We start from the raw sequence: 22,956 nt of genomic DNA, 5'->3' as shown, positions 1-22,956 counted from the left end.
TCTGACCCCCTCTTCTTAGTGTCCTACTTTAACCACAACCTCTACAGTGAACTTCATGGATTGACTGCAATTCCTACTTTCATTTCAAATATGTTTTAAAAGATTATTAACTTTAATGGAGTCTGTCCTTGTTAACATGCTGTTAGTACACTTTATGACCAAATGTTTTGGACACCTCATCCCACCTCAAATACATTCAGCTACTTTAAGTTGCAACCACTGCAGACCAGAGGTGGAAAAAGTACTGAAAAAGTGTAATTAAGTAAAAGTACCTTTTCTTTGCCAAAATTCTACTCAAGTAAAAGTAAAAGTACCCATCTAAAAATCTACTCGAGTAAAAGTAAAAAAGTACTCAATTTAAAATGTACTTTGAGTAAAAGTTACATAGTTACTTTCTACTATTTGATGTAAAAAAGTAAAAACAAATCATAAATTAAATTGTTTTCAACGAACTATTACTGCACATAATAATTTGGACCTTTCAGGCAGTATTTGTTCAGACCACCCCATAAAACATCTTTAAGAACAAGTGGTATTGGTTTCAATGATCCATTTTTTTTTCTTTACTGTTAAAAAGTTATGGTCATATAGGTGATTATAAACAGTAATTTTATAGTTTTACAGGTCATTGTTATATTTTAACTTGTCATTGCTATGCTTTAACTGCTATTTACATGTTTTTTTTTTTTACATTCAAGCAGATTTTTTAATGATAAAAATACTTACCACCACATGCTTTCACAGGTTTGATGTGGAAGTTTTGAAAGCGGACAGCTCTGTCTGGCGGGGCACTTTTTTTTATTTATTCAGACAATTGTGTTTTTTTTCCCAGCATTTTATTTGTTACTCAGTAATGGGGAGTTTTCCAATGTAGCGAAGTAAATTACTAATTATTAATCTACTCAATTACAGTAACTTGAGTAAATGTAATCCATTACTTTCCACCTCTGCTGCTGACACAGATGTGCAAATCCACACAAACAAACAATCAGAGCTTCCCTGTAAAAAAGCTTGAATAATGCAAATAGAATAGAACTCTATGGAGCAGCAAAACTCAAAACTATTAGCCATATGCCAAATACCAGATGTGGGCTAGATGGGTACAATGCCCCTACAGCATAGGAATGGGACCTGTGGAGCTGTGTTCTCTGGAATGATGGCGCTCAATCCAGTACTTTTAGAATAAATTAATGAGTTATGTATGAGGTTGGGTGGTGATCATCCCATTGATCATACTGAGTTTACTAATACTGTTGTTGCCAAAAGTAATCAAAGTAATACTTTGGTCTACATAGTGTAGGAGATTATAAATAATAATGTATTTCTGTAAGATAACTATGCTAACATTGCACATGTGACATTGCTCTAAAGTTAAAGTTGTTCATATAGCAGCAGTAGGAAAACCTCAAGGAACCCTTCTACACCTTTAAAGGACTAATAATGTCTGAGGATGAAAAAATGCATTAGTGTTTTCTAATCATCTAGGTTTATTATATTGTCAGTATATATTGTAATACTGCAAGATATCCAATTGATTGGGACTTGCAGTATTATTCATATTACACTCTTAAAAATAAATTGCTTTAAATTTAAGCAGTACTATGAAAACCACAGTTGGTTGCATAAAAAAAACATATTTGTGATGGAGACATTAAAAAGGATCAAGAGAGAACCTTGATGATTCTTTAGACATTAAGAAATAGTTGTCTACACTTTCTTGCACATTCTATACGGTGACTCAAATAACTGTTTATACAATAGCACCTTTATTTTAAGAATGTAACATCCAACACATTTATAGAGTAATTTTCATATCCTATTTTTATTTACAATGGGTGGGACCAATTAACCGGGAAATAGTCTTTCTGTAAGTGAACCTTTACAGTGGAGAAAGAGACCAAAGACACCCAAACAAGGCCTAAAACATATCGGTTACATAAAGAACTGTGTGAAGAGTTGAGATCTTTTAAATTGGCGAAAAACATTTGTATCGAGTGATAGATCTTTAGATATTAAAAAAAAAATCTTCACACACACACACACACACACATAGGTTCTTCTATAGGATCACTGAAAGAACAGTTTATAAAGTAGCATTATTTTTAATAGTAGCCTGTATTTTTAAGAATATAACATCCAAAACCTTTATAGAGTAAATCCACAGGGAATTCTAAAATCATGGTACAATTTACAATGGGTGGGACCCATTAAATGGGAAAAGGCCATTCTATGACTTCTGTAAATAGAAGCTATAAGTTATTTAAAGCGACTCAAGCAGAGTGGAGGAAAATACTAAAGACCAGTTCCATAAAGAACTGTGTGAAGAGGAAAAATCCTATAAATTGGTGAAGAACAGTTACATCAAGTGATTATTCTGAAGATATTTCTAGAATAAGTTCTTCACACTCATACTTCTTCTTCATAAGCATTTTTTTTTCTTAATAATGAACCAAAAGTGGTTATTTTATGCCATTGTTTAAAGAGCCAGTGTTGGGCAAAATAGACAAATCGCATTTTATTTTCCAATAAGTGGAAACAATTATATGGAAAAAAAGCCATTCTAAGTCTTCTATGACTTAAGTGTAAGGTCATTTAAGTCATTTAAAGTGACTTAAGTACTTTTTAAACTGGTAACTTCAGTGTTTTTTCACAACAAAACAACAAGAAACCAATGATACCCAACCAACCACTACCCCTCCACCAGCCCCCCACCCACCAAATCAAATCTGTTGGTGGTGAGATCTTCATCTTCTCAAAATGTAAACAAGCCTCGGTGTCTATTACATATTGAAGAAGCAATACACCGTACATCACACACTTTCACTATTGCATCTTCTTGTCATTTCTCCACTGTTTTCTCCATCCCACTCCACTCATTCCCACTCACCCACACATCCACCCCTCCTCTTCTCCACGTCTTTCACCAGGATCAATACGCATCATCATAAACACGGGCGATCGGACGGGATTGCCGCCGACCCGCTGCGAGGCCTCTTTCTCTCCAACACTCCTGTGCAAGGTCACTCCGTGCCCCCGTCCTGCCACCCTATTGAAGGTCGCGCGAAAGGCCCGGCGCTTTGAAGCCCCAGAAACTCCATTCTGCCAGAACAGAGGTGCCCCCAGTTTTTATTCCACATCCTCAAGTATGAGTGTGTGGGAGGGGTGGGGGGGTGGTGAGGGGGCTAAAGAAAAAAAAAGATTTTATAATAACTTCTTCAGATAGCTAGTGTCTCTCACTCTATCTCTCTTTTTCTCTCTCTCTCACTCACACACACACAGACACACAACCCCTTCCTATATAGGCGCACTCTCCCGCCTCTCATCTCCTCAGTCTCTTGGTTTCAAAGGAAGCGAATAAGGCAGAAGGACAGAAGGTTATGCATTAGTACTGGTCAGTGCTCAAAGAGACTCCGTCATAAATAATAAAGGCTCAGGGAAGGACATCCAGGCTCTGGTTAACGCGCCTCGCGCCGCAGCACATCACACGCAACGCGCAAGATTGTCATTTCGACCACCCACTCGATCCATATGATTAGGTGGCGGTTTCAATTATATCGTGCCGTGGAAGAGCATAAACAATACGGAGAGAGATATGAGCCAGAGTTTGTTTTCTGTACATTCCTGAAGAATGAAGAAGATTCGGGGTGACGCTCCTCACTGATAACTGCCTTTACATTTTGCATGAACAGCAAATCTAATCATGTGATTTCTGTGCTTTTTTTTTTTTTTTAATGACAGCAAATAGTTATGTTATCAGTTATGATAAATGTAGATAGGAGATAGGAGCTAAAATGAATCTGGTTATGTTTATTAACCCCTCTAGGCCTCTGTACATATTTACATTTGTAAAGGCGAAAAAATAAGTTTGTAATTTCCTATTACATTTTCCTAGATTATTTGTTATCTAAACAGTTTTAAGATTCTACAGACATGCATAAGGGCTAGTTTTGGACTTAACAGCATTCTGAACGCAGATTTCTCAAAGAAAGGAAAATATTGTCTACAATTAGGTCAAGTGTAATTTCTGTGACATCTTTTTCTGGAAATTTTGTGGGTTTAAAAAAAAAAAAAAATTGTTGCCATGTTTCGATGCTGAAATGTCTACAGTGCAGACACAATGTCCACAATTTAACTTTAATGAATGACCTGACTACGTAATCATGCAAATAAAATTGCAATTATCTCTAAAGAAACATTATGAAATTAGTTGAGGTCTACAAACAGTGCACTTTTAATGCACTGTGTACCTGTACTTGTCAAGCCACATGACTAATTAATTTAATTAATTTATTATTTATTTTTTAATAAATAATAAAATACTCAAATGTATTGGGAAAACTATTGGTTTGCATCTGGATTAGTAAACTAATCCAATTTATTTCAATTTAGGTCAATTGTAAATTAAACAAACTTAGTATATAACACAATTTGATAATTAGTTAGTAAATTCCATTTCTTTTCTGAAACTTGTTTGTTTCAGTAAAATATCAGTCTGTTGAAAAATAAGGAAACTTACTTTATCCTTAAGCATACTACCATTTACACTGTATTCTGTACTGTAAATATTGAGGCAAGTTTACTTATTTGTGAATAAACTAATCATTTTCTTCAAATAATCCTCTATGGCATGGTGTTGACCTGAGGCATCAAAATATTTTTTGGTTATTATACTGAGCAATCATTTTTTTATTCTTTGTTTTTACATATAATGCCACAAACACATAGCTCTGTCCAATAAAATTAGATATAGATGTGGGTTTCACATTTCATTTGTGGGTGGAGCCATCCTCCAAAGTCACATATAAAGGTAACATAAGGATATTTTTTATATTTTTTAATACCATGGAGGGTTCATTTGCCTTAATTTAATTTAAAGGTTCAGAAATATTAAACACATGTTAAAATGATCATTTTTGAAATCGTTTAATAGATTACAGTCGATTAATGTTTTTACAGTAAACTCGATATTTACAAAAATGTAATTTAGCATGTACTCATTTTTTTTTAGCTTGATATGGTTTGATGGTATTAGATTAGAATGGCTTTATGAAGCATCTAAAATAAATGGTAAGGTTACATTCACACCAAACTACTTAACATTCCTAATGTGTTTTATCCTGAAAGTGTGGGTTCTGGCCAAGTTGTGCAATAAAGGGGACTATATGTTCAACCATTCATTTGGACAAGTGGCCAAACACTACTCAAGCCTTACTTTTATCTACTTTTAACTTCATGACTGTGTTGATTTATGAATAATTTAAAAAAAGCTTTAATTATGTTATGTTAAATATCTCTAATGTGTTTTAAAAGTCTGAGGCCACATGGATTTGCAGAATTATCAAAAAGTGGTCTTTCTCCTTTTGCAAAAACCTGCCTAAAAATACAGAATATTAAATATCTCCATAATATAAAATAAGTACATTTCTATCAATACTTTTTTAGAACTTTTGAAAAGTACTTTCTTGAGAGAAATCCCTAAAAACAATAATAATATTTTATTTGTTTTTTTGTGATGTCAGCGCTCATCAGCACCTCAAAGCTTTTTAACGTGTTTAAACCATGCTTGTGCGCAGGAATTTTCCTACGAAATGCACTTTTAAAAATAGTTTTATTTATACTGCACATCATACACAGCTATGATCTAAAATCAAGGCTTTGAGTGATGAAGCCCTGTGAGCATTGGCACTGTCATCAGAACTAACATCAACAGATACTTTCTTCTCAAGCTAAATCCCCTCTATACCCATTATAAAACTCAAAACGCTATGTGCCAATTAACAGTCACAGGCTCTCCTGTCCTTGCTGACCCTATAAGAAGCCTGTTTCAAGAACAAAAGTGGACCTAGCGCAGGTCCCAGATGCACTCCCCCCCAGCCCATGCTTGAATAGCATCTTATCTATAGCCGCTGGCACTACAGACGCATTAGCGAGTAGATTACACATGCTTGGTAGGCATGCATTAGGGAGATGGGGACAGGTCCCGGCTCTAAGCAGACGACTAAAGGCCTAGGCCCGGGCCTATAATGAGATCTAACTCCTCAGGAGAGGCACTCGGGGCCAGTGGGCTCTATTTACGGAGGCCGGCCTCATTTAAAAGACTGTGTCTGTGTCACTTTATTACTTAGCCCTGGCCAAGCACATCAAGGCTCCCTTTGCATTAAGACCATACACCCCCCCCTCCCCGCCACCGCCCCTCCACCTCCACCTCCCTATTTGCAGCTAAGCTGATTACACAAACATAATGTGTGTGTTGTGCATGGGGGACTGCAAAGGAGGGGGAGAGTGCAAGAGCCTAATGTGAGTGTGCGCTTGTTTCCGTGTACTTATATGCGTACGGAGCGACACAGGACGTCTGGGATAAGGAGATAGTAATGTGTTTTGCTCGTGGCGAACCATTAAAACAAACTAACGTCTAAATCCAGGTCAACTTTTAGATAACAGGAGAGATGGTGCATTTATATGACTCTGAAAGAGCACTACAGTGATTTACCTCACTAAACACACACACAGGAAGTCAAAAGTTTGGGAGCATGAGAACGAGAGATAAGTAGTAGTAGAGGAGAGAGTAGGATGTTCAGCGTAACACATGTTCAGCAATAATACAAATGATTTGTTAATTATTTAAATCAATAATGAATAAATATTGAATTAATAATTAACTCAATAATGGTTTGAACTGTAATAAATGTTCAGTATGTAATTTGGTATCCCTATAATATTCCTATTTAATGTGTTCTAGTAAAAGAAAAACAATATAAATAGGATTTTTAGGAAAAACAAAAGACAAAATTCAATTCAATGCCATGCATTACACATACAGATATAGCACTGTGTGTACAGTACAGTACTAAAGTTCTAGACACCTAAGCATTATTTAAAGTCATTTACAGAACCAGTCAATAGTTTGGACACATTAAATTGAGTGGTTTTCCATTATTTTCACTTTGTCTGCATTGTAGATTAATACTATAGCAAAAAAAGAATATGTTTTGTATTTTAGATTCTTCAAAGTAGCATCTCTTGTTTAGATTAGATAGTTTTGCACATCTTGGCTGGATTTTCTCAGTCAGCTTTATGATGTAGAGTCACCTGGAATGGCTTTCAGTTAACAACTGTGCTGAACTTATCAAGAGTTAATTATTTGAATTTGAATTTCTGTCTTTTAATGTGTTTGAGAGCATTAGATGTAAAGTTGGTATAATACAGTGAATAGTTCTGTTTGAGTAATATTCGAATCCATATTATGGCACAAACTGCTCAACTAAATAAAGAAAAAATACTTTAAGAAAAGAAGGTCAGTAAATCTAAAACGTTTCAAGAACTTTGAAAGTATCCTCAAGTGTAGTCGCGAAGACCATTAAACATGTTACGATGAAACTGGCTCTCATCAGGACCACCCAAGAAAAGACAGAGCAAGAGTTTGATCTGTTGTAGAGGTTGTACATAAGTTCATTAAAGTTAAATTACGGCCTCAGAAACTGCAAGTTAACAGAAAAGAGCCAGAGAATAGCCACCTAAACTTATTAGTATTAGTATTTAGGAATCTTGTTTTGTTTAGCACTTTTAAGTTTACTGCATGATTCAATATGAGTTCCTTAATAGTCAGGATGCTTTATTATCAATTTAAAATATAGAGAAAACAAAACTGTAAACTGTGTGTAAACTATTTTGACTGGTACTGTATCTCAGCAATAAGAGTGTACAATATTAATGAGTAGTTGCTTGGCTTTTTAACTCTTTTTGCATTCAATTCATTTAATTTTAATAAACTTGTGTCAAAAAATGACATTATGGCTGATATAGCACTCCAAAAATGGAACATTTGATTTCTTATGGCCTGTATGTCTCATTGATCTGAGTTTGTACAACTAATTTTCTCATTTTTTTCAACTATAACAAATGCTCTCTATTATTATATGTTATTATTCTTTTAAAGAACGTCACCTGCTTCTAGCATGGACTCACCTTAATCTACACCTTAATATATTCTAAGAGTTTACAACATTTTGGGTAGGGTATATAGTAATACAAGACACCTGATCAGGGAACAGTTTTCAATTACATATGGTTAGTCTAGATGTATGTTAATGTGCTGTTAATGAAGTAAGTTCATTGTGACAAAGTGAGTGGAATGAGTTATAAATTAAATATTTTGCTTCAAATGCCTAAAAAAAGGGCTTACAATGCATTTAAACTTTACTTTAAACTTGGTCTACTTTTTAAAGTGTACTTAAGTCCGGCGTTGTGCTTGTCTTGTACCGGAAGTGTCCGCAATACCTAGAGCTTCTAGCTGTTGCTACACTTTCCAGACGTTTCATTTCGCATAAGAACAGTGAAGCATAAAACATATCGCCCGGCCACAACAGATACATTTTCCTTTCAAAGTCTCCCTCAATTACACAAATCAATACACATTTCTTTTATCTTTTCATCTCTTTTCCCTCGCTCTCTCTCACCCCTTCTCTTTCTCTCTGGGCTGAAGGTGACCCCTGGGCTGGAACGTGTCCTCCATTTCGCTAGAATCGGTATAAGTGCTGGCCATTTGGCTTAGACGTTAAGTGTACAAAATGAGTGGTCCTGTCTCTCCGGCCCCTCTCGTCCTGACAGGCTGATGATAGAAGCATCACATCCTGGGCCCCACAATAAAATGCAAACTGACAAGAGATGAGGATTTGGTGGCTGAATATAATGCTGGATTGTGCCTCCGAGTGCCTTATTATCTTGTCTCGGGATGCTGGAGAGGAGGAGGGTCTCGCAGAAAAGAAAAAAAAAGAAAAAGAAAGGAGAAGAAAGAGTAGACAGTGCACTGTACCACCTATACACATACACACACATACACACACACACAAACACCCAGACAAATGTAGACACACACACATACACACTACTTTGGCCTTCTAACCACCGCTTTGGCAGCTAATGTCCACTTTTTTTTTTCTCTGACAATAAACAGCACAGGGCTGTTGGGGACATTTACGTGTGGCAGTTGGAGTGGAAAGCAGCAAAAATGAGCTTTTTAAAAGGCGGAGGGGGTCTCGGGGTGAGGGTGAGATGGGGCTACAGGGGGATGGAGGAGAGAAATGTTTGTGTGGAGTATGAATCTTTCACAATCCACCAGCAACTCATGTCAAGACTTACTAACAACAAGTCTTTCTCAATCCTTCTCAAATTACTCTATTTTAGGCCTATTTTAGCGATCTGTAGGCGAGCCATCAACAACTACGCACTACGCAGATCGATTTATTGCATGTTTGTGTGTCTTTGCTATCATAACGATGGGAAAAGTATGTCTTGCGCAGATTCGAATGAGCAAAGGGCATGTTCTTGTTTTCTTAATTATTTATGGATATGTTTTGGGCTTAACATGAAATAAACCAATCAGCATGGCTCTTGCTATTCCCTATACAAGCCAGGTGTGCTCTGACTTTGGCAGATTGGTATTTAAATGGCGCAGTGCTTCTGCACTTCTCAGCAGGGGAAACTGACATGCTTATTCACACTGTGAAGGTGCGTGTGTAGGTTAATTACAGGATGAGCAATGTTAATTTATTCTATATTTATTCTATACTATATTGCTGATGTAAAAGTTAAGTTTGTGTACTGCTGCCTGTCCATGTGTATGTGTATGTGTGTGTGTGTGTAACAAGCAGGGTTGTTCGCACATGCCACACCTGTATTGCCAAGGTAGCAATGAACATCTGACTGTTTACTGTTCATTAAGTTCATTTAGTCAGTAGAGCAAATGTGTTTTCTATTGCCAAGATAGCAATATGTGAGAAATTGACCTGAACACACTTCACTTCCAGACTACCACAGCAATCAAGTGTAAATGAATTCATAAGTGTCTTTGCTATTTTAACGGAACATACGCTAGTGTGAAATAAACTCTTGGCGGGGTGTAAGATGGCAATGAGCATCACAATGCACTTTGTGCAGGGTGTAAGAATAGGGCCCCAAAAGTTTAGTGCTATGTTAAAACAATATAAACTTATTATCATATTACAATTACACTCAAACAACTGATGATGTGAGCTTGTTGGGTCATTTACACAGTGATAGGTACTTTTGGGCAGTTTTTTATGTAGCCTAGCTGCTGAAATAGTGGCCAGGAACAGTAACAACCTAGTCAAAAATTCAGATATCAGCACTGTTTCTTAGTGCAAGATATGTGTGTTGGGATTCTCACCACATTTTTTTAATTACTAGGAAATTGCCCATAAAAAAAACCTGAGTGAAAAATGGAAGTCTGTGCTATTCCTGTTCTGCTACAGCTATAAAAAGATGGCAATTAGCAGTAAAGATAATTCTGCTAAAACAGACTGCTAACAGAGTACAATTTCTCCTTCTGGTTTGTTCTAATTCCACTCCTAATCATGGTAGGATATGTCATCTACATTTCTGTCAAGTAACTAAAGTGGATCAAACCTTTTTTTTTGCATTTTTGTCGTCTGATAATTTCTACTTGTGTAAATCTTAAGAATATCTAAATTAAAAAAACTAAATCTGAAAACCATCAGCTACACTCAGGGAACTTGGACACAAGTGCTGACATGAAGTCTTGAATCAAATATATGTGGACTGTGCTTAAAGGTTGGGTCTGTGCAATAAAATCCACACATTTAATTGAAATTAAATAAAAAAAATTCCAAGAAAAGTAATTAAATTTCCAACCAGATTTCTACAAGAGGCTTATTGATACCTATCAAGTGTCAGGATGCACTTTGCTAAGGAACATTTATCATTTTAACCCCGTACACTCTTAAAATTACATCATGGAACAGGAATTATTCTCTTGTCCTAGGATTTTTGTCATGTGTTATGGAAGCTAAAAACTGCTGTAGTGTGTGTTTGGGGGTCATGAGCACTATGACCAGTGTTCAATCTCACTCACAAGATAGCACCTCGCTTCACTTCATGTTCAGTATATTTACTCCTATCCCATTACTTTTGGAATATCAGTGTAAAAACTTTCACATCTTTCACACCAGGTTTTCTTTCATAGTATCCCTTGAATTAATCACCTGACACAAATAATAGGGCTATTTAAACTTGTCAGATATTTTAAATGGATTTAATATGATTCAACCTTTTATAGAGACTTTTTTAGTGTGTTGTAACTACAGCTCTGGAAAAAAATTAACAGACCAGTTTCTCTGATTTAGCTATTTATAGGTATATGTTTAAGTAAAATGAACATTGTTGTTTAATTCTATAAACTGCAGACAACATTCCTCTCAAATTCTAAATAAAAATATTGTCATTTAGAGCATTTATTTGCAGAAAATGAGAAATGGCTGAAATAAAAAAACAAAATCAAATAATGATAAGAAAACAAATTCATGTTCATAAAGTTTTAGGAGTTCAGAAATCAATATTTGGTGGAATAACCCTGTTTTTTTTATCACAGTTTCTTGGCATGTTCTCCTCCATCAGTCTTACACACTGCTTTTGGGTAACTTTATGCGACTTCTGGTGCACAAATTCAAGCAGTTCAGTTTGGTTTGATGGCTTGTGATCATCCATCTTCCTCTTGATTATATTCCAGAGGTTTTCAATTTGGTCAAATCTAAGAAAATCATAATTTTTAAGGGGTCTCTTTTTTTCCAGAGCTGTATATGTATACACATATCACATCACCCAGCCAAGTGTGGAACTATGCAGCTTTTTTATTCCTCAAGCTAACTTTAGTTTTATTTTTAAATCATTGAATCATTCTAAATATCTAATATATAAGTGTCTAAACCTTAAGTCCACCCCTGAGTGACAAAATGAATTGTATGATATTCACCCTTGCATAGAACTTTTCTTAAATGTATTTAGTGCAGCAGTCCTCAGTATTAATCTTTAAGAATCTGTTGTGATGCCACATTTTACAAAGAATACCCAGTTTCACACAGAACTTCACAGTGCTGCTCCACCCACACCCCATAACACACATCCTCACACACTTCCCCATGCCACCGCTTAATTCAGAAAATTCCACGAAGCTTCAAAAGCTGCATAAAAGCTTTTCATCCTTAGCAACTACGACCGAGGTCAACCTTTCTCTGGCTGCTGAACATGTTTATATGTAAACATGCAGCCTCCTGATTGTGTGCATTTGTTTAAACGTGTCCAAGCTGCTTTGCGTTGATCCGGGTCTGTCTCGCTTGAAAGACCTCAGCAACTTCTCCATTATGATGGCAGTGCATATAGTAAAAAAAATCAGGTGAAAAAAAAAAAAGAATGCTGTTATGTCCTTTTAAATCAGCCAATGCAAAAGCCCAGGCCACTGTGATCGCATTTAATGCATATATACAGCATCGCTTTATTGACATCCGCAACACACTGCACCTGTGTGCTCTTTTAGTGACTAGGTCTATGCAATCGAACGTTTGGGTCAAAGCCAGGGGTCGAATGATTAAGTCAGACAATATCTTTCTTCTGAATGGAAGAAAATGCTTAGAAACTGACCAGATATGTTGTATTTTCTTTACTCTTTTACCACATAAATAACCTAAGGGCCTCTGAGGGAAATATTAGAGGCGGATGCTGCTCCCTGCAGTGTTTGCGGCAGAATGCATTGTGCCGCCATGCTACATAACACGATTTCAGGGCATTTTTAGAAAAGCGTACTACTCTGATGCCCTAGAATGCTTACAGTTAAAATACATTCCACACACCTCAAGCAACTGCCTTAAAATGCCTGGTATTCTAGCAGAACTGGTCTAAGATAAGATAAGAAACCTTTAAATATTTACTAAAAAGGGTTTTTCAAGGGTTTTCTAAAAAAAAACAATGACTAAAACAAACTATATAGAGCTATGAACACATGAAAAGAATGATTTAAATGTTTAATTGTTTAAATGTTTATTTGCTTTTGATAAAAAATAAACCTCTTTATATATATATATATATATTCTTAAAAACACGGTTCTATTCTTTAGTAAAGACAATGGATTTATAATGACATTAATCAATTAATAAATTGATCAATGATGAAGTGCTTTGTCAGCGGATTGTCTAGGTTGTGAGGTGTTATCTTGTGAGAGAGATTAAACACTGGCTATGTATGACTTTACGATGTTCTATATTGCATTAAAACAGTCCCAGTATTACTTAAATTCTCTCTATCAGAACTATATAAAACATTTTTGGTTAATTACTTTTAGTATATTGTACTTTTTTTTGTTTTTAACTTTTAAGCTTTTAAGCTAATACTAGAAGATTTACTTTACTTTAATGGTGCACTGATATATATGTTTTTTACATACTAAACTTGCCTAAATATCTAAATCTAACTCAATTAAATCTCAACTAAAAACACCAACCTTATCAACTAACCGTTACCTTAAACATAATCTTGGCCCTAATATTGGTCTTTACTGAGTTTCACTGTATTACTTTGTTAATAATTTTAAGATCTTCATCTATTGCAGTCTATTAACACATTGTAGGTTATTAACACAATTGTTGAGCACATTTAAATTAAAATTCAAGTCTAATTTAATAATCAAATGATGATCATGTTGTGCACATGACAGTAAAACTGGGATACTAAGAGAAAACATGGAAAAAAACTGTGATATTGTGATTATGCAGATACACTGTATCGTTGCACAGTTTGCAATTTGAACAATGTTTTATATCCTGCACTTTTTATACAGTAAGTATGTGTTCTTGTCGTAGACACACTGCTATCTTGCACACTCTGTACTTAAACTGTCATCTATTTACTGGCAATATGCAGATATATTCATATATGTGTATATATATATATATATATATATATATATATATGTGTGTGTTTGTTTCTATGTATGTAAGCAGCTATAAATGTTTTCTATTTTGGAGTAGCTAATTTTGTATGTAAAATTCTTAAAACCTTACAAAATTATTGACTTAGGGAGTGAGCAAAAATTTATTTTAACGTACCTTTACTATCTGTACTTGTTGAAATGGCAATAAAGTAAAAAAATAAAATAAAATAATTGGCTTTAAAGAACGAGTCATTCTTTAAAATAATTGTGCATCACTTCATCACAACAGTGTGTGAATTATATACATATACAGTAATTAATACAAGTTGGTCGGCACACTTAAAACAAAGCAGAAGATAAATAAATTACAAAGAAAAGGCAAAGAAATACGACCCTCCAAGTTTCAGTTACACCAAACAAACCAACAAACAAAACAGGTAGGAGAACAAACACAAACCCAGCCCACAAGCCAGCTCAGCATTTCTCCACCTGGCCTTTCCTTTACCTTCTTCCTGCTCTAACTGCATTTTATCCTCTGTCCGTTTGTAAGCACAGTGCGTGCACTGGCCATTTTGGGCATAGAATGGATGCTGGTGCCCCGGGACAGACTGAACGGTGCCCTCCTCGCCCCGGCCTGCCCCCCGGCCTGCCTCAGGCGCTGCCCCGAGCTCAGCGATGCCAGCCTGCATTAGCCTTTACTGAAGACGAAAGGTAACGGTCACTACAGCTGCTTCAGACACTGACAAAGAACTTTACATCTTTTGTGATTGTAAAAACTCTACATCACACGGAATGAAATAAACATAAAACATAAAACATAAAATACAGTTAACAAGAATAATAATCTCATTATGAAGATTATCTAGTAAGATAGTTAGAAAACCAAAGTTTGCTACCAGATTTCTTCTGGACATTTAAAGCCAGCACATGGATTTGTTTAATTCTAAGCATAACTCAGCTGATTTTACATTAATAAGCACTGATTTGTCAAACAAAAATATAAATAATACTATCATAATACTCTCATTTGGAGAGTTTTGGGGATGTTTTAATTAGAAAATAACAACCATTAAACATGCACAGGAAGTGACTTGACTGATGTGAGGGAACTGGGAACAGAATGGTCATGTAGCTCCATCAGACTGAATAATTAAGACATTAAACAATTTATTATTATTTTTATTATTATTATTATTATTTATTTTGTTTGTTTATTTTGTTTTCTTTATTTGCAAAAAAAACAGATAAGGATATGTTTAAAGAATAGCACTTATCTGTTTTTGCAAATGAATTTTTCATGTGTTCAAATGAAGTTTTACTTCCGAACCAATCAGCAGCACATCTTATCTAAATTGTGTGACTTTATTATTTAGGCAAACAAATACTATATTACTATATACTAGATTTACTATATTAATTCTATATTAAGACGATTCTAGAACTGCAGGCAGGGTATGCATTTCATTTATGGGAATATTTGACTCATCTGTCAACTCTGTGATCATTAATCTATTAAACCACTGTATAAATTAACGGAGTAGACCTTTTTCCACCATATTGTGCCATAATTTCAGCGTTTACCTCAAACCACATTCCAAACAGCACGTCTAATAACAGAAATGTATACGTCACATTATTTTTTTCATTTAAAAACTGAATGATAGAATTATTCAATTTCACAATAATTCAGCTGAGCAATAATTAATATACTGTTCAGGTATCCTCAACATTTAATACAAAATAATAAGCATAGACAGGCTGACAGTGAGTATTTGTGTGTGGAGTGTGTGTGTATATAAATGGTGTGTATTAGGACTGTATAAATATCACTATAATGCCACAAATACTGTATTTACAATATAATGTTATGTTATAATATCGTGTGTATTTGTATTAAACATGTTTAAAATGTTTAAAAGTGTCTCCAAACTTTTAACAGTAAAAATAAGCAGAATCATTAGTTTCTATTACTTAAACATATTATCTTTAAATATATTAATATTTAATGCTGCTGTATGAGTGTGTATGAGCGTGTGTGTGAGTATGTGTCTGGTGTTTGTCTGAATGCATGAAAGCTAAATCGACTAAAAGTGAGACAGATGAGGAGGAGCTGAAAAAAATAAAGGTGAAAGGAGAGAAAAGGAGATAACAAAAGCAGGTTTGATGCTTATTAAAGAAAATTGTAACTCCAGCATTACGAAACAGTTACCTCTCTCTCTCTCTCTCTCTCTCTCTCTTTCTCTGTCTTAGTCTCTCTCTCTCTTTCTCTTTTTTGGTGAATCTTGCCTTGGGATATCTTAAAAATTCATCAGACTGACAGTGGGATCCTCCAGACCGATCAGTGAGGCTGACAGTGAGGGTCGGACAGGGATCAGAGAGACACCCCCCAACACACCACATACACCACCACCCCCACCCCCAACGCCCGCCGCCCCACCACTACACACTCATACACCCATACACTAAACCCCAACACCCCCCCCACCCCCCCCAAAACACCTCCCAGAAGTCAAATCAGCAAAGAGAGGCCTGCGTGGTAACACTCCGTCTCCTTGGTGACAAGCTACATCATGCTCGCGCTCCCACCCCGTAGCCCCTCACTTGAAAACGAAGGGAAAAAAAAGCTGAAGAAAGAGAACGGCCTATACGCCGTGTATGCAGATATACAGAAACAGACTCTCTCTACCTTTCTCTCTCTCTCTGTCTCTCTTTGTCTGTCTGTCTCACTGTCTCACACACTTTCTTTAACACACACACACAAACACACTCTTGTTATGCTGGTAGGCCCTCATAAGGGGGGAGCTGATGTCTGATGTATAATTTATCTCAAAACACCAAGCAATGCTCTTTATACTTCTCGTTTCATGTCTAATGTACTGCGGTGAATTGGCACGTGAGCGGCGCGGCGTTACCTGCCTCACTTTAATTAGAGCTGATGAAGCTCCGCACACGCTCTCTACATGTCCTGTGAGGTGTCTCACTTACCAACTTCAATTTAAAATCATCTGAAACTCATAAACATTCTCAGCTTATTGTTCAAGAAAAGCTTCTGACATATGCACATATTTCAGCACACCGGTTACTCCTCAACACACATGAAAATAAAAAAATAAAATTCCACTGTGATACAGACACAACCATTACTCCACTATAAAAACACAGGTAATGTAAATTAGAGCTTATTATGGGAACTAGCACTCCTTAAATTCTATTACAGTAGTACATTAAGTACAATAAGTACAATAAGTGTCCTCTCACATTTAATAACAGCAGAGTCCAGCAGGGCCTCAAGTATTAACTGCCCCAATTCAATACCGGAGAATGAAATTTACAGGCATTAACATAATGGACTTCATTATAATAACACGACAGACAGACAACCACCCACAGAGCAGCAGCAATACAGAGGAGGAGAGGGGGGGGGTCACTAAGTATTAAGACAAGAAAAAAAAAGAAGAAGCAAAAGGAAGTAGGAAAAAAAGAAGAAATTAATGAAGGAAGTATGCAAAAAAGAATGAAAGGAAGTAAAAGGAAGGAAGACAGGAAGAAAGGAATGAAAGAAAGAAAGAATGACACAGAAAAAGAGAGAAAAAGAAAGATAGCTAGTAAGCCAAACGTTTATAACATGAGCCAAAAAGAAAAAAAAATAGTAAAAAAAAAAAAAGGGAAAGAAAAAAGGAGTAAAAAAGAGACAAAGATACTGGTAGACTGATACTGATACTTTTCACAAATAAAAAAGAAAAAAAAGAAGGAAAAAGAATACTTCTATGTAAAAATGATAATAAAATAAAAATGACAGAAAAAAGCTTAACAAAAAAGAAAGAAAAAAAAAACAGAAGGAAGAAAGAAATAAAGAAAAAGATTATGAGAGAGAGAGAGATACAGCAACCATAACAAGCCTGATACATTCTTAAAAAAAGAGAGAACAAATGGAAAAAAAAACTATAAAGAGTGATAGAGAGAGATAGAGAGAGAAAGAGAGATAGAAAAAGAGAGATATAGAAACAGCCACACTATAAGGCCTGACACAAGCTTAAACTAAAAAAAATAAATAAATAAAAATAAATAAGAAAGGATAAAGAAAGAACGAGAAAAACGGTCACAATATTAAGTCTGACACATGCTTTAAAAAAGGAAATAGAATAAAACTTGCTGCATGGCTCACTGAGAAAAACAGCAAAATATATGTAGTATAATAATATCAGAAACAACAAAATGTACTAATATACAGTTTAGAAATATCTAACCAGGATGAATCAATTTTAAGCCGGTAAATATCAGAGTTATTAAGGTTGCTTAATTTTTTGTATTTGGAATTTAAAGGGTGAATTTTCAAACTGCAAAGATCACAGTACTATAAATAAGTTAATATAAAATGACAGTTAATATAATGTTTTAGTTGCATTATTACTGCACGTTAAACTGTCTTATGGATAATATAATCTAATTATCATCATGTATTAAACGCTCAGAATATACATACTGTTGTTTCCAATGTGACAAATATCAGAATAAATTTATACTTTTATAAAACATTTATAAAACTATTTGTGTTAATCACAAGTTGAGACTCAACACTACACTGAGCACATGTGTGCAGGTGCAGGCGTGCATGTGGGTGTGTGGGTGGCTGTGTTTGTGTGTGTGTGTGTGTGTGTGTGTGTGTGTAAGTGTGTTTTTTTTAGGTTAGGAAAGCGAGTTTGACTGTATGTGAATTTAATTTACACAGAAAATGCAACAATTTATTTCGATTTTACATAATCAATAAAAAATCATAATCAACATTATCAACAATTTTGGTTTTCCATAATCCAAGCAGCCGAGAAATCCTAATTTATAGAAAACTGGGGCAATTTAAAATAAGTGAGGTAAAGTGTGAATCAGAGAAATAATTATATTCTTATTATGAAGCACTAATAATTATACAAATCTAAAAGTGTGTCTATTCCATAAATATCACTTTAATTGTGCATTAGAATTAAGGTGTTGCTTGTTTTTAATATATTAAATAATTTTGCATAAAAAATTTGATATAAAATTTGCATTTATAGTATGAACTCATTTTAAACTAATGCACTGACAGCCATACAAATTTACTCTGTAATTACATCAGTAATTTAAATTATAAGCTCTTAGCTAATTATATAAGCAATTTCAATTAAAAGCTCATTGCTAATTTTAATCTTGCCTAATTTATTTGTTTTGTTTCAGCACATTTTTTGCTGTCCAACTTAACGGTTGAATGCTATCCCAATATTAAACAGAACTTTCAATTACACTAGCATCGCAAAAAAACTACAGTATAAATTAAAATGTGATATTTTTACACAGTAAAGCTGCATTTTTATAAATATTGTGATTTTAATTGTAACAATAAATGAAATTAGAATACTGCCACAAAACACACCACTTTTGTTTGTGTAAAATAACTCTCATAAAAATACATTTATAAAATACCACAGAAACTTTCATTTTCTCTCTTTCTATTCAGACAGAGGCACAACTTCAATCTTAAGCAGGAATAAAAAAGACACTGGAAACTGAAGGTATCTCCCTCTTTCCATCACGGCTCTGAAAGTCAGCCCATTCAGATCAGAGCCGCAGATGAGGTTCAGGAGCTCTCCACACAACAATCACATTTCTCTCCCCTCAGGCATCCCTGCCTTTCTCTCATTTTTATCTCCAGCCTCAGCCGAGGAGATCTCGCATGTGAAGAAATGTCACCCCGTATGACAGATGAGTGTGTGTGCGTCTCTCCCATCGCCGGTTTGCCCCAGATTCGGATGAATTTTGCTGCATTTGGAATGGCAAGCAAAAAAAAAGGGGTCCAAATATAATGCCCTGATGCACCCCACCTTCCTTAAAAAGAAGGGTCCTTTGACCAAGAGTTCCTCATGATACTTTTCTATATTTCGAAAAATAGCATTAGCATCTACGACAGTAGTTGTTGTGACAATTTCACAGCGAGCGTGATCTAATGGAAGAAAGCGCTAAAGCTGCTTACTGTGTATCACGGGAGTCCTCCAAACACTTCCACTAACAACAAAATCCCACAAACAGCAAAACTTCCAACTCCAAAATGCAGGGCTTCTCCTAATCTAACTCAGTCTAACATTCTGACATTTCTCCATACTTTTTTTCTACATTTTTCTTAAATGCAAAAATCATCAAATACCTTAGAACTCAGTGGAAGCCTTCTATCTATAAGCTATTGGCTCATCACTTCTTTCATGACTTGGAAGAACCTTCACACTTGAGGAAAGCTTACAAAGTAACACATAATTCTTCTTAACTTAACTTAAACCCAGATAGGTCTACCCTTCACTTCCTCATACTCACAGCTACATAAAAAAGTGCATAGACACTTGAATCATTTTCCCACTTGGGTCTAAGTGATTCTTGGAAAGTTGTTGGGCCACTGAAACATTCAGGGCTTTTTCTCATCCATGCACACACACAAATATACACTTGCTTTCCTACATGAATAGACAGACGAACAGATGCTTCCACAAAGCCTCGCAAATCATCTTTTTTTAAAAAAATAGATGTGTTTAAAGTTTATAGAACCTCAAAATAATGTAAAGATTATCATTTACCAATAAAACATTTTCCTAGGATTCTTAAGTTTAAGCCAAGCAACGTGCACAAACATTTTTTGAGCACATTTTTAAGCACATGCCCTTGCCTCTCGCTTATATTTACTTCCTCAGAGCCCTGGAGCTGAAGGTGACAGTGATGAAGATTAGAACGATGAAGAGGGGGGCTTACCGTATAGCTTGTCATTGTCATCAGCATCCGGCGGAAGCAGCAGGGGCTCGTCGTTGGTTTCGCTGTCCGGGCTGGCAGCCCTTTCATCCTCCTGCAGCTCCGCGCCTTCCATCTCTGCTCTGAGGGGGAGCAGCGGCTTGCTCAGCTGCCCTGTGATCATTGGATCCTGGAGGGTTGGGAGGGGGTGGCGAGGGGGGTGGTGTGCAGGCAGCCACGGACCGAGCAGGTGGGGATGGAAGAGGAGGAGGAGAAGGGGACAAGATAGAAGAAATGCGGGTTAGCACGTGGCACTCGCCGGTTCTCTCGCCTAAGCTGGGTTGCTTTCTCTCCACTTCTCAACCTTTGGCACTCTCTCAGTCTCTCTCTCTCTCTCTCTCCCTCACTCTCTAATACTGATCACTCTTGTTCGCTCACTCTCTCTTCTCCCCCTCACTCCCTTCCTCTCTCTCTTTCCCCGCTGGCCGTACTACTACTACTGACTGTAGTCAGCTGGAGAGCTCTCATGGGGCTGTAGAGATTTTGAATGATGCCATTTGGTATACTGAATGCCCCGGTGCACTCGAAGGCCTCATTTACATACTTCAGTGTCGCAAAAGCACCAGAAACTGCAACATGCTGCTGATGTGTTTAGATACGCAAAGTTTAAAAACACATTGAAGAGAAAATAATCGTTCACTTCATAGAAAATAAAGATAGATCAAAGTTGCAAGTGCGAGAGTAAAAGAACAAATCTGCAGGTACTGCCGAAGCTGTGGGCAAAAATGCACGGCACTCCAGCGCCAAGAGTTGCCAAGAGTGACGGCATCACTGGGAATTTTAATGGCATACTTCATTCAAGTGCCTCAGTGATTTACATATACTCTTAATTGGCCAAATAGTATTCCCACTTATGCAATCAAATATAACTCATTCCACAGAGAGCACTTTTATGAGGTGACATAAAAAGTAGTATTTCACGATAATTTCAGCATTAATTCCAATCACAAGTGCAGCAACTCCTACAGAAGCGTGGGCAGAAGTGCTTCACTGCTTTTGTTATTTTTTTTTTCCCTAATAAAAAAAGAATAAAACAAAAAAAAAAGCAACTCACCGAAGTGGAGTATCCAGATTACAACGAAAAATTTGCTCCAGAAAGTGTTCTATCGCAGATATCCAAAGACTGAGGAAAGAGGGTTATAGCATGCCAGCACCTGCTCGAGGAAGTGGTTAGAACATGCTCTTCAAACGCTGCAAGAGCAGTGTGTGACACTGGGAAGCATCGGCCAAGCCACTGCTGGTCCAAGTCTGGGGTTGCCTCTGGAGATTCAGCTGAGATGTCACCTCTACTCTTTCTCTCTCTCTCTCTCTCTCTTTCTCTCTCCCTCTCTTCTTCCTCAGACGTACCTCCCCCCTCCTTCCCTGATGGCGGTGCACATCATAAACAAACACAGGCAGGGGCAGAAAAATAAATAAATAAAAACCTCGTCTTTTCTCCTCCCCCGCTACCTTATTTATGGAGAAGTTTCTGCCTAAGTGGTTCGGAGACGGGGGGACAGGTGATCAGTTTGAATCTAACCCTCTGAACGGAGAAGTTGGAAAAAAAAAAAAAGAAAAGAAAGGAAAAGATGGGAGGGCGGGAGGTTTGTAGGGGGGTGCCTAGACCTACATGGAATTGCCCCTCCAGCCCATCCCCAACTCCCCCAACCTTTTCCACTCCCCTCCACACTCAGAACGGTCGATGATTGGCCCCCTCAGGGGCTGCCGCAAACGTCCTCATCAGATAGAGCGGTGCGGAGTTTGATATGACACATGATAATCTATGAAAATGTTAATCAATAGGAATAGTTTAAGCTGTCATTGGCCGAGCAAAGCCTGCCTGTTCAATACTCATATACCCGGCAACAATGTCGCTTGTCATCGCTTCGCTGGACGTTTATTTTTTCCCCCCCTCCCCTCTCTTTGTGGAGCACTTAAGTACGAGAAACTCATCGACGCGTCAATATGCCCCCGTGGCATCCACCCCCACCTCACCACCTCTACCCCTAGCCCTCCCTCATCAGAGAGATAGGCGGAGAGGTAAGCGCATGTCCCCCCACCCCTACTACTGAACGATGGTGCCTCTCTCGCTCTGCGCTCGTTTAAACTGTCCCTCCCTCCTTTCCTCCATCCATCCATCCATCCATCCATCCATTGCACCCCTCCCTCCCTCCTGCCTGCCCCTCTCTACACTCTCCCCTTTGAGTTGCCTGATAGGTCCAGTGGAGGGCAAAATTAATACCTAATTGAATAGTGCAGTCATCAAAATAATCAATACTTTTTTATTATTTATTCTTTACAGTCTGTTGACTGGTTGAGAGCTGTGAGGAGCCAAGGGATAGAGAGGGCGAGAGAGAGAGAGAGCAAGAGAGAGAGAGAGAGACAGAGAGAGAGGGAGAAAGTGAAAAAGAGAGGAAAAAAAGAGAGAGAAAGT

The 22,956-nt window shown here is 36.7% G+C and overlaps 1 protein-coding gene across 3 annotated transcripts in view; it reads right to left on the bottom strand.

Moving 5' to 3' along the window:
- pou6f2 (POU class 6 homeobox 2) overlaps nt 1-22,956 on the bottom strand; it is a 178,377-nt gene that overhangs the window by 142,058 nt on the left and 13,363 nt on the right. For 2 of the 3 annotated variants that reach the window (XM_022667014.2, XM_022667015.2), the window contains exon 2: nt 20,508-20,673. In XM_022667014.2, the coding sequence (XP_022522735.2) occupies nt 20,508-20,673 (166 nt within the window). Of the gene's footprint in view, nt 1-20,507; nt 20,674-21,597; nt 21,979-22,956 lie in introns of those variants that run through there. The other variant, XM_007258616.4, reaches the window with a different exon arrangement.

The sequence above is a fragment of the Astyanax mexicanus genome, chromosome 1, assembly GCF_023375975.1.
Source record: "Astyanax mexicanus isolate ESR-SI-001 chromosome 1, AstMex3_surface, whole genome shotgun sequence".
Lineage (NCBI taxonomy): Eukaryota > Metazoa > Chordata > Actinopteri > Characiformes > Acestrorhamphidae > Astyanax > Astyanax mexicanus.
The sequence above is the reverse complement of the archived record's forward strand: the minus strand, read 5'-3'. Positions and strand labels throughout refer to the sequence as shown.